This window comes from Taeniopygia guttata, chromosome Z, assembly GCF_048771995.1.
Source record: "Taeniopygia guttata chromosome Z, bTaeGut7.mat, whole genome shotgun sequence".
In the NCBI taxonomy this organism is placed as follows: Eukaryota; Metazoa; Chordata; class Aves; order Passeriformes; family Estrildidae; genus Taeniopygia; species Taeniopygia guttata.
In genome coordinates this window covers 58,534,368-58,547,654 of record NC_133063.1, presented here as the reverse complement: position 1 = coordinate 58,547,654, position 13,287 = coordinate 58,534,368, and the positions used below count along the sequence as shown (strand labels likewise).

General features: G+C 34.3%; 1 protein-coding gene across 2 annotated transcripts in view; it reads left to right on the top strand.

Annotated features, from left to right (window-relative positions):
• Positions 1 to 13,287, top strand: part of ADAMTS6 (ADAM metallopeptidase with thrombospondin type 1 motif 6) — a 146,032-nt gene that overhangs the window by 99,363 nt on the left and 33,382 nt on the right. For both annotated transcript variants that reach the window (XM_072921911.1, XM_072921910.1), the window contains exons 13-16: positions 1,106 to 1,251; positions 3,764 to 3,827; positions 10,494 to 10,596; positions 11,637 to 11,770. In XM_072921911.1, coding sequence (XP_072778012.1) covers positions 1,106 to 1,251; positions 3,764 to 3,827; positions 10,494 to 10,596; positions 11,637 to 11,770 — 447 coding nt within the window. The remainder of the gene's footprint in view (positions 1 to 1,105; positions 1,252 to 3,763; positions 3,828 to 10,493; positions 10,597 to 11,636; positions 11,771 to 13,287) is intronic.

Sequence of the window (13,287 nt, the reverse complement as noted above, 5' to 3'; positions counted from 1 at the left end):
CACAGTAAAGAGAAGAAAAACATGATTTTAGACACTCCTCTATCTCACTTTATCTAGCTCTATCCTTATTGTGTTATGAGAGGCCTTGCAAAACACTGTGATGATGAGGGGTAGACACAGAAGTTGTCTGTGGGGTTTTTTTTGGAAAGGATCTATATTACAGAAATTTGAGGGAGTTTAAAAACAGCACTTGCTCAGCTTTTGGAAGGGAAATATGCAGATTCAGTTCATGATAGAGCTGAGTCCATGCTCTGCTCTGTCACCTAAGCCTGTAGTGGTAGGAAAGGGTATCTAATTCAGCTGCTTCAAATTCTCAGTGATATGGTAGACACTAGAATGTGATCAAAATATGGGCTCCAGGATTATTTCTGAATGGTTTAGAAAAGGTCTCTGATGAACTAAATTATAAACTTGTTTTAATAGTTAATAATTTGGGCGAATTATCTGTCATTTTGTATTTCTTATTTAAGTAATAATATTGAAAAGTTTAAATGTTTGCATGAATGAAGTACACGTGTTAATTCTGCACCAAACAAGTGGCTGGTCACTATTATAAAATGGTTTTCTGTACCATGTCTAATGCTTTGGCACTACTTTTGTTATGTCTGTAGTTTTAGTGAATGAAATACTGCAAAAAATTATTCCTTCATTGTAATGTCCCTCAGACTTTCTTTTATAAAAATAAATACTTTCTTAAAAATATTATCAGGGGAATTTTTCATTTTCTGTAGTGAAGCCTCTATGTGAGTCTTCAGTAGAGGGTCTTTTACCAAACTGGGCTTGGAAATGAATCTTAATGTTTAAAAGAATGTAAGCAACTTGTAGTTCCTTAATTGTGAAACATTAAGGAGGCTGATGAAATAAAAAATACTTCTGGTGTGTGTTAGGGACCTATAATTCAGGACTGAGTGAAGACATTTAACAAATCACACACACCCTCACCGATGTCTAAACATGGCTAGAAAAAGTAAAATACTAGTCTTGTTATCTATACAGGGAACGCTAATGCCTATAATTGGTCATTGTCTGACCCTTATATTTTTCTGTCCTGATAAGTCTGTCAGCCTCCAATCTAATTTTGTATTTCTTTTGTGAAATCTTTCAGTGGTGTTATCAGGGAGAGTGCGTACCTTTTGGCACTTGGCCCCAGAGCATAGATGGGGGTTGGGGTCCGTGGTCAATATGGGGAGAGTGCAGCCGGACCTGTGGAGGAGGAGTCTCCTCATCTATAAGACACTGTGACAGTCCAGCGTAAGTAGCTAAAGTAAGCCGGAGCCAACAAAAAGACACATTTGGAAATTATTCAAAACTGTGGTTTCACTTGTTATCTGTAAAAATGTTTTGCTAGTTTGCCAACATTTGTCTTCAAATAGCAGACAGAAATGCTTAAACGGGAGTTCACTAGACATGCTTCTAACATTTTTAATGTATCTTATGTACTGTAAAGATAGTTGGATTTATATTTAGCAGTAACCACAATAGTTTTCTTTATGTGACTTGTTGTTCATCAAAATATATTTAAATTATGCCTTACAGAGATTTCTTTCTTAGGGCATATTTCCTTTAATGCTTGTCTCAGATATAAAATAACAATTGCCAGTCACTTATTAAAAAATAAACCCCAAACCCAACACAGTATTTCCAAGGTTTTCAATGTAACTGCTTAAATACAAACCATAGGTAGTAATATTATATTGCATATATTTATGTGCTGCCTTGTCCAGCACTTCAGATGTGACTTCCTACTGACTCTTAAAACAATTCAGCAACTTTTTTCCCTGCCACTACTCTCTATTGGTGTCTTTGCCCTGTCTGAAGAATGGCCAGCTTCTCCACTACAGCTTGATCTGTTTTATATCTATCTATCTCATCTCTATCTCTATCTCTCTCTATCTCTATCTCTATCTCTATCTCTATCTCTATCTCTATCTCTATCTCTATCTCTATCTCTATCTCTATCTATCTCTATCTCTATCTCTATCTCTATCTCTATCTCTATCTCTATCTCTATCTCTATCTCTCTATCTCTATCTCTATCTCTATCTCTGTCTCTATCATCTCTATCTCTATCTCATCTCTGTCTCTAACTCTATATCTCTATCTCTACATCTATATCTATGTCTATATCCATCTGTACTTCTCTTACAATCTGTCTGTTTTCCTATGTCCTGAGCACTGTTCCAGACTTCTGTCAGGTAAGTGCTCCTCTCTCTGTCACTATCTCTTCCCAAACGAGGAATGCTTATTTCTATTGCTGTTATTTGCTGAATGAATCGCTGCTCTTTTCTGTTTTGGCTTTTACCTGTTCTGCTTACCACACCACAGCTCTAGGCCTTTGCAGGATAGTTCTATTTCTCCATGTTCTCTTCTTGTCATTTCTCATAATCACTATCTCCATGGCCACTACTGGTATTTAAGTCCACTTTTTCTGAAAGTCATTTGTGTTTCATTCATGAAAATTCATTCTGTGTCTTTTGTCACTCCTTTTCTTGTCTTCTGCCCTCTTCACTTGGGTTATTTGTTTCTTATAATCGTGTTTTCCAAGCAGGCTGTCCGTCAGCTTTCCACTGTACTTTGCAAGACAGATACCATAATACCATATCACTGCTAATTAAGATGGTCAGTTTGCCCCCTGTTTTAGCAATAACTACCTAATCTGGCCAATATTACTACTTACTCAATACAAATACAGAAATTACAAATACAGAAATTACAAATACAGAAATTACAAGTACAGAAATACAAAAGCAGAAATTATCAGTGTGCATCAATAACACAGATGGACTGTGTTAGTGAGAGAATAAAAAAATTAATTATTTTTTTCAAAGCAGTATTTTAAAAGCCTAGTGAAATATTTGTTTGGAGCATGAATATATCCTAAGATTTTTTCCAACTTCTGTCATCATGTATTTGGGTTGGTATGATGAAAATGATTAAATTTTAAATGTTTAACAGGCAACTACATTTGGGAGGAAATATGTCTGCATTAACCCTATTGATTAAGGATAAATATTGTAATATGAAAAATAGTATTGATTTAATTTTTCAGTTAATTTTTAATTGTGAATATTTAAATTTTTTATTATGAAAGCCTCACAAAATATTTTTTTCTTTCTGCTTTCAAGTTGCAAGCCAAAGAGCTGATGGCTGATTAATCTTCCATATAAGTCTAAGTTAGTTCAATATTTAACCTCTATGGAAAATAGATAGTGTTCTTGAGCAGTTTGGGAATTTAATGGACAATTACCTACACTAATAGAAATATGTTTACTCCAGAGTTTCCTCAGATTTAATACTGATTAATTAAAATCAGAGTAAAATTTCTGAACTAGAATATACAGTCTTTGCTGGTCCCAAGTATAAAACCAGTCTTTTGGTTTTCAAGTAAGATGAGATAATTGAAAAAAAAGTATCATATAGGTTGCTTACACATATCTCATTTTAATTTTATAAACCAAGCAAATAATTAAAATCAACAGTTTGGGTTTTTTTTGGGGACTTGTGCAGACTCCAGCAATACTATGAGTGATGATTTTTCAAGTTCCAAGTAATATTTTGTGTCTGCTCCCATGCAAGTCAAAGATACAATTCTTATCAAAATCTCATCTTAAAACTTGAATGTATTTTTATTTTTATTTATGTAATATAGACCTCTTGGACTTGTATTAATATTAAGAATGCATTAGTATATTTCATGCATTTCAAACACATTTCATTGTGTTTGTTCTAGGCCATATCCTAACATATAAACATGTTTTTCCAGGCCGTCAGGTGGAGGCAAGTATTGTATTGGAGAAAGGAAGCGTTATCGCTCCTGTAATACTGATGTAAGTAATTTTTACTCTACTGTGATCAGCTTGACTGTTTTATGACTTACCAGCAATGGATGCATTTTTTCTCCAGTTCGGAAGGTGTATGGATTCTGTGCTTAATTGGCAAACAGTTCCATAAGGCACACCTATATTGCAGGCACCCTGTGTGTTCTGGTAAACGTTAGGATCCCATCTTGATGTGGTGTCTAGCTAGTGCTGTTGCATTAAGGCCTAGAGTCAGTTCAACTTGAGCTTCCGCGGTAAATGTGAACAAGGATCATTCCACATTGGGCAAAAATCTGTCCAGCCCACTGTCTTACCTTCCAGCAGTGGCCTATAACAGGTTTTTAGGGAATAAATTATATACTTTTGACAAAGGATGGATGACAAAGGCAAAGGATGACTTTTCTATTGGTTTACCATGTGCATTTCCAAAAGCTGTGTTGCTAAAGTTTGCTGGAACTCATGTTGTATCTGTATCACATCAACTGCCACAAGTATTCTCCATGAACCTACTTTTAAGCCCTTTTACACTTTTTATACCTTTGTAACATTCAGTGCTAATGTGTTACACTATCCTTTTACATGCTCTATGCAAATGTATTCAAAACTTGCTGTTTTGCCCCCAGGTATTTGCTAGTTACTGTATTACTAGAATGATTCTGCGGTTACATTTTACAGCTGAGCTCACTGGACAGGGATCCTGAAGGGGTGGAACACAGTATAAATATATGTGGTCAAATTATGAACCTAAATTAAAAATTCAGGTAACTTAAAATTCAAACCAGGAAAAAATACACACTATAAGGAATGTCACTAATAAGTTTCCAAGTCAAATTGCAGGTCAGTAGCAGTGCAAATATAAAAAGACTCTCCTACTATTTTAGCTTTAAATCCATATTAATTTTCATCTTAAATCAAGGAAGTTTGTAACACAGAGAGAATCAATAGCTAAGATATTATTTCTCCTCTTAATCTTTTTATATATTCAGGAAATTATAATTGTTTGTATACTAATTCTTTGGAAAAATTTGCATTTATGATCATTATTAATTATTGTAATTTCTGTCCCTGCAAATTTCTCTGTGGAGGTTATTCTCATTATTAGGCAGTATTAAAAATTTCCTAATTAAAAATTACTTTCTTACTATTGATCACAGCTGCCCTGTTCACACAACAAGAAGTGGTCACAGTGTAGTAAGAAAAACTGAACTTTAGATGCTGTCCAGTAGGAGCTGTAAAATTTTTCCAGTTGTCTAACCTCCAAAATCCAATGCACCATTCTGGATCCTTGACTGTGGGGTTTTGGTTTTTTGTTTTCGTTTGGTTTTTTGTTTGTTTGTTTGTTTGTTTTTCTGTAGATGTGTATATTTACATTTGTCTGTCTTGGTACAATTTTAATTTTAATGGATCTGGTTTATCAGATGATACTCGGCAAATAATTTACCTTTCTCTTTACTTTCACTCAGATGGTCTTTTTATAATTGGAGTATTTAAGAAACAAGAAATATTTTTGTAGTTGTAGTTCACAAATTAAAACATTGAGTTACACCAGGTGTCTTTCTAATTCTTACAGCTGATAGGAAATCTGCTTTCAAATTAGGCAACCACACGACTGCTTACTGAAATATATCAGTCAGTATGTAGTAAATTTCACATATGCTTTATTGAACTATTACAACATCTTTCATGATGCTATCTACTACTAAGCTAAGTGATTTACCAAAATGTAGGCATGTTTCATTATCCTTTTAATTTAAACAGGAATTGTACTGGTAAAACTCATTAAAACTTTAAAGAATTAAAAATTTTTATCAAGTTTTAGTTGATAAAACTTATGCAAAAATACTGATTTATATTATTATTTGTCTTTCTTTTAAACCTGTATCAGTCAAGTATCTCCCAACTGGGATTCTGTTCATTCATTTTCATATTTTATTAATTTTTCTTATGGTAATGACAATGTTCATTTAGTAGCAAGTTGATTCATTGTGCCCAAAACACTTTCTTAAAAGTGCTGTTTAGGAGGTCACTCCAGCTGTGCATTCACAGTCAATTGTTCATACCTGAGTGTAGTCATTTGCATCCATTCAAACTACTGCAACCATCTATTGAAATATTTTAAAATTACAGCACTCTATTCTGAAATACTCGTTTCCTACATATTCTCATATTTCAGTCAGTAATTTCAAAAAGGTATTGGAAAGAGAACTTTTCATTTCATTGCCTAGGTCTGATATACAAACGATTGCAAACTCAAGCCAGGCAGTTTGGAAATGCCATTCTTACAGTTTGTGATCCATTTTTTGCATGTTTTATGGTATGGTTTTCCAGTACTTTCAGAAGTCTAAATTTATAGTCTTAATGGTTTTGATAATTCTAGTTCATTTCTTTCATAGCAATATTTGGGATTCTATGTCACTAAGAATCAGAGACAGTAATAGGTTTTGTTTCAAAATTTGTGTTAGTCCTTAGTGCTTGATAGTTAGTCTTTGATAGTTTTAATGGAATGGTATGTTGATTAATGTGAGCATGGAAGCATGCAAATGTGTTGTTGTTTTTATGAATAATGTGCTCTTTGTACATTTTTTTCTGTTGAAGTTTCTTTTGCAGTGTCAACATTTATTGCCCATCTATAACTTTCAACATAACCCTGCCTAAAGTGCCTACCATTCAGAATCCAAAAACCCCCTCATTTTGGCTTCAGTTTTCTTGCAGACATGAACTAGTTCTCTTGTCTTTTTTTTACCATTTTAATCCTTTGGAAACAGTGCACGCACTCCTACTAGACTTATTTCTCATCAAGCACTTCCAAAGCCATATATGACTTCTTAATTCAAAAGGCATCTGCTAATGGAAACATTGAGATCAGCAGAAAATAACATTAGCTAATAAGTTCTGGAAACATAAGGGTGGTAAAAAGAACATGCTCATCAAAAATTTTTACCGCCAACCACATTATCTCTAATAGAAAATATGTATTTTTTCCATCCAAAGTGTTTTTAATTTTAAAGGAAGTACAAAATTCTAGTAGAATTGCAAGAAACATAATTTCTCAGTTATAGTAACTGATTGATTTAAAATATTTATAAAGACGTGGATCTGAATTTGATATATATCTAAAACTGAAAAAGTGTAATTTTTTTTAATATATGATGAAAAATATGGTTTGCTTCTGAAAATGTCTTATGTATATAGATGTGTATACATACTTTTAAAAGATTATTGTATTTAACATCCTTTCTCTTGAAAGAATGTTCATTTCTTTTGGGGAGGGTGTGTTTCTTTCATTATGCATACATTCACTGATATATTTTGTTTCTTTCATTATTTTAATATTTTCAAGCAATTTTTTTTCTGAAATGAATTGATGTAAGAAGCCATATATTGTAATAGTACCTGAATTTGAACTGTCTTTCTTCTGGCTTGGTTCTGATCTTCTCTGAGGGGTTGTATAGACCTTTGTTAATAGGAAATAACAAGTTTTGAAATCTACTGAACCCCAGACTCCAAGATGAACAGGTGTTGTGTCAGTGTAGGTTTAGTAATTTGTTAACACTTTTTAAACTCAAAACTTCTTCTTCTCACAACTTTATTTAGGCATGATTTTAAGTTCTCATATGCTTGCTGCATTCCTACCTCATGATATGCAGTCTCATAAAAGAGCATTAGGAAACACAAGCAGTCTTTAGCTTGTGTTATCCATGTATTATAATTGCATGAAAAAAAGTGAAATATCTTACCCAATAAAGAAAAGCAGTTATTGCATGTTTATATTAGAGAAAGAACACATACTCAAAGAGGTAGTGCCAAAGAGATCTCATTTTGTAAATGCATTTTGTGGCTTACCTGGTGGTAATCTTTTTGCATTTCTGTGCCTAGGATTTTCATAGAGTCTTAGGTTGGAAGAGACATCAAGGACTATCTGGTCCAACATTTATCTGCAAAAACATGGTCTGGACAGGATGGCCTAGCACTTTGTCCAGCCAAATCTTAAAAATATTGTCTGGTTGTGAAATTACCACTGTTCTGAGGAAATTATTCCAATGGCCAGTTGTTCTCATTGAGAAAAGTTTCTCTTTTGTATTCAATCAGAATCTGCCCAGGAATTACTTGTACAAATTACATCTCCTCTATGTGACTCCTTGCAAAAGAGAGACTCTCCATCTTCTTTGTAGCCACCCTTCAAATACTGTAACATGGGGAAGGCCTCCCCCAAGCCTTCCTTTCTCACAGCTGAACAAACACAGTTCCCTCAGCCATTCCTCACTGCCAGGCTTCCCAGCCCTGGGACTGCCTTTGTGGCTCTCCTCTGGGCCTCCCCAGCCTGTCCCCACCTGTTCTGTGCTTTGGGGGCCAAAACCAGACCCAGTATTGCAGGTGTGGCCTGACAGGCCCTGTGTGGGGTGGGATAAGGACTTCATCTCTGCTGGTGAGGCTCTTGTTGGGGCCACCCAGGAGCTGCTCCCTTCCTGTGCTGCAGGAGCTCACTGAGCACTCCGATGGAGCTGATCCACCAGGAGCGCCCGGCCCCTTCCACAGAGTGCTCCCAAGCTGTGTGGATCCCTGTCTGTGCTGCACTCCTGGACTAAGGTTTTGCTTTTCCAAGTGCAAAACCTTACACTTGGCCTCGCTGAACTTCACAGTGTTCTCATCATCCCACTACTGCAGCTTATCCAGATCTTTCTGCAGGGTGGCTCTCCCTTCACAAGCACCCGCTTCCTCAACCAGCATATTATTATTGAAAAACTGCACCAGGATGCACTTGATCCCATCTTCTAGATCACTCAGAAAAATAAACAGTGCTGGGCCCAGTATCAGTCCCTGGGAACAGCCCTTGTGCCAGGCTGTCGATTTGAAGAGAAGTGATCGACCACTGCCCTGGGTCAGCCACGTCCCTGCCCACCCTGCAGACCCCTTGTCTAGCCCATAACACATCAGCTTCTGCAGAAGAAGGCTGTGGGAAACAATACTGAGAGCTTTGGAGAAATCCAGGCAAGCAATGTCCACCACTCACCCAACAGCAACTAGGAAGGTCACTGTGTCATAGAAGGCAACCAGGTTTGTCAAGCACAGTTTTGAATGTATTTCTTGAGATTGTAGCCTTTAGTTTTACCTCCTGTCACATATTGGTAAGATACTAAAAAAAGATAAGAAAATTAGGCAGCAAGACTACCTCTCAAAGATCAGGTAGCGAGAATGTTTTCTGAGTATAAAACAGAAAATCTTGATCCTTCTTTACTCGTCTTCATATTTTATTGTTTTATCCTAGAATAAGAGAAAGGGTTTATTTAGATAAAGGGTTTAATTACCTAACTTGTAAGGAGAATTCAGTGCAATAAAAATACCAGTTGTGTAGATTAGGAGCTGAACAAATGGGACTGAAGGAGTGTGAAGTGACCAGTACCCAAGAGATTCGGGCTCTAGCTTTGAGGGATGTCAAGACTGACTGTTTCACTGCTTCGAGGATGTGATGCAAGGGGGCAAATTTAGTTTGGGTTACTATTAAAAACACCCTGAAATTATTTTTTTTTTTAATTACATAGTTATTTTGAATCATTCTTGTTATCATCCAAAGGATTCTTGAATAAAAGTAATTGCACTACTCTGTTCTTACCAGCTAATGCATTGTATTTAAAAATGAATTTTTAATTAGAAAGGGGGTAGTAGAGTAATAGAGAAAATTAAAATTAAAAACTAAAAATTCCCTTACACTTGAATGCATTTCAGATTCCTGGGAGGAGTTAACTGGCTTAGCTATACAGGAAGACAAGTAAAATGCCATAAAATTTACTATTTTCTTGTTCATAAAGTAATAATTGTTATTAACACCTCTGATGTCTGTCAAAAAAATCCTTTTCCCATTCACTCTAAACAACATTTTAATCTGTGTTTTAAATACTTTCTGATGAACCTTGCAATTTTAGCAGGTACTTAAACATTGACAACGTTTAATAACATGAGGGTATATTCAAGATTACTTTGAAACTGATGATGAAAAATGTTATAAATAGCAAAGAATTCTATTTCTCCTGTAATTCTTTCCAAGATTAATTTTACTTAAATCTACCCTCATGCCAAGTAAAAATGTTACTTCATGGTTTTGTGATTGTTAATGCAAAGCAATGAAAATTTAAATGAAAATTTTTATTTCTTGACTCATGGAGGCTGGTAATAAGAGCCAGACATGCTATCTATTCTCTTTCTTAGCCTTAAAAAATACTTGTGTCAAGGCAACAGGTAAGCAGGAGTGATGTATTTCTGTAGCAATGTTTTTTTTCCTTGATGTCTTAATAATGTGTCTCAGTACAGCAGCTTTGTAAAGTATAATTAAACCTACAACTCCAACAAAATTATTTTTCCAGCTGTTTTTAATGTGGTTATAAGAAGGTAACTGACGGATTGATTATGACACATAGTTTGACAGGATTCTGATTTTCCAGTTTTATGGAATCTGTTATATAACACTTACCTTTCTTTAAATCACTTCAGCTATTTCATGCCAGCCTAAGATTGAAAATGGACAATTCAACTGTAAAATAATAAAGCAAATTTCAGAGTCAGAGCCACAAGACAAAACCTGCTAATCACTTGCATGATTGTGTTTGCAGTATAAGCTTCTAAGCATTTCTTTTCATGTTTATATTTGAAATAAATTAAGGTTTTATGTTAATTTTTTAGCCATGTCCTCCAGGGGCTCGTGATTTTAGAGAGAAGCAGTGTGCGGATTTTGACAATATGCCTTTCCGGGGAAAGTATTATAACTGGAAGCCCTACACTGGAGGTAATGGTTAGCATTGCAAAACCATTATCATATGTGAAGATTTCTAAATTATATAAATGTTGTACAGAGGGTAATGTTTGTAAATATAATGTTTTGACAAAGATAGTGTGAGCTAAGATTTTTAAGCTTGTACTTTTGTCAGTCGCTGCAAGTGTTACTGAAGAGCAAAATTTCTTTATTCTAGTAGATTTTGTTTTGATCTGAAGATGAGTCAACATCATTGTAGAGACTCCACTTTAAAAATATGGAGCAGTTCTCCACCTGCATCTGTACTAGAATTAGATATTCCATAAGTGATCTGCAAGTGCCTATTATTATACAGTGTTGAGTTTAGTGTTAAGTAATCTCATAATAACTTTGCCTTTACTAAAGTCAGGAACGTATTAGGAAAATTAGAAAGAAGTAAAAGCATTATATAAGTCTCTAAAGACTAATAATTGCGGTATTTTTAATATCATAATTTAATAAATTTTTTCCTGTTCTAAAGCTGGAGTGTATAACTTGTGGGTTTTATACTTTATTGACTTAAATAAAATGATTGACCAATGATTTTTAGCTTAACAGACTAAATAGTTTTACAAACAGGTTTTTAGATTAAAAGCCTAAGAAAGGTTGTCATGATCATGTGGTGTGAGCTGTAGTGAAATTCAATAGGACTGAATTCCCAACTGAAATTTTCTGATCTTGGTTTTGATAAACTTCTAGGACTACATTCCATTGCTATTTTTCCTTTTCAATTAGTGAAGTAGTATCTCGTTGTTTGAAATTGTTAAATAACCATTAGGATTGTACCAGCATAATAGCATCATTATGGACCCAGACAACCTTGTCATATCTTCCTGTGTGAAATACCATACAACTTGTTTTTGCAAAAGAGAAGAGTCAAGTCAAGAAACCATTAAGGGAAAGTTAAATAAAAGATATACCTTGTATATGTCAGATATGAGGTAAGACTGTAAATTGCAGATCTGTTTATGTATAATATTTTTAACTAATTTTTTGTTAATTTTTTTCCCCTTTCATTTGATTTTGTTGTCCAGGTGGGGTTAAACCATGTGCATTAAACTGCTTGGCGGAAGGGTATAATTTTTACACTGAACGTGCTCCTGCAGTAATAGATGGGACTCAGTGCAATGCTGATTCACTGGATATCTGTATCAATGGAGAATGCAAGGTTACAAATGTTTTATAAAGTACTTATGGATTTCTTTGTTGTGTCTGCTGTTACCTATATTTAGTTAAGGCACTTGTATATTATATGAAAGGGAGTGTTGACAGGTCAAGTTGTTAATGAAAGTGTAAGACTGAGACAGAAAGTTAAAAAAGGTATTACATAAAATAGACAAATAATTTGAATTTCGGTAACTTCTCAGAGACATTACTAGAATCTGCCACTTTATAATTTTTCTTGCTTTGTGGTTTCTATTGAAGAGTTGATGGAAATGGCAACAGGAGATGAACAGGCTCCTTGCACTCTTCCAAGGGTTATTTCATTATTTTAGTTATAACATCACTCTGGCTGAAAAACACTAAATGTGAACATATTAATCTGTTTAACTAGTTCATCCTGTTGCAAAAAATCATGCTGCTAATGTAATTGAAACAGAAAGTCATGACTATTGCCCTGTGGTTCTAGTAAAAATGTATAATGATGTAAGTATTTGCCATTTACTAAAAATCTGATTATCTTGTAAAAGTTCCATAGAACTTCATTAGAAGAATTTCAATAGGATTGGGGTTTTGTGCCATATTTTTTGTTTATTAACATTCCACTTCTTCCTCAGTTTAGCAAAGTATTTAATTATGTATTTAGGTCTAGATATTTCAAAAGTACTGATGACTCTAAAAATTATTTGATTTCAACAAAACAACTGACATAACTAAAGCTTAACTTAATGCTGAAATGCTTTGCTAAATGGAGGGCTGAAGATGAATGTTTATTGAATGACATAGTGCGATAAAATTTCTGCCATGTTTTTGTAAACCAATGAAAAGAATCTCAAGTTGAGAATGAACAGTGAAGAAAGTTTGGTGTCTACCATCTTAGTGAATCAGTTAGTCACAATGTAAATAGTTAAAATAATAATATTTAGTCAGTTATTGAAGGTATTTTAACTTTCTTTTAATGTGTGTATTAGCTGTTTACAAGATGGCAAATAATAGTGCCAGACAGGAAACAAAGACAGCTAGATAATTAGGTAGCTACCTTCTTCTTTATATGAGTCCCGGAAAAATATTGGCAAGCTGCAATCTTTATTCTGGTTACAGCCTACTTGTTTCTGCGTTTATTCTTACTGTGAAGTAATTTACACTCTACATTCATACCTATACAAATTACAAGTTTCCCCTCCAGCATGTGATCTATATGGTCTATGAAACTGTAATGCCTTAGAATGCTATTTATGCTATCTAAATGTTTAAGGATCACACAGCAAATGTTGGCTTTAAAAAAAATTATAGATGGCATGAAGCTGTTGTAATATCAAACATCAGTAATAATTTATTAATAAGTATAATAATTATATAACATGCAAAACACTGTGAAATCCCTTCCTAGAAGTCACAGTAGAAATGCAAGGTTCTTATTAATCAAGATTTAATAAAAACCCAAAATGCAAATTCTTCTCCTTTTTTATCTTCTTTCATTGTCGAGTAAAAACCCACTTAAAGGACTGGTTATCAACAATAGGG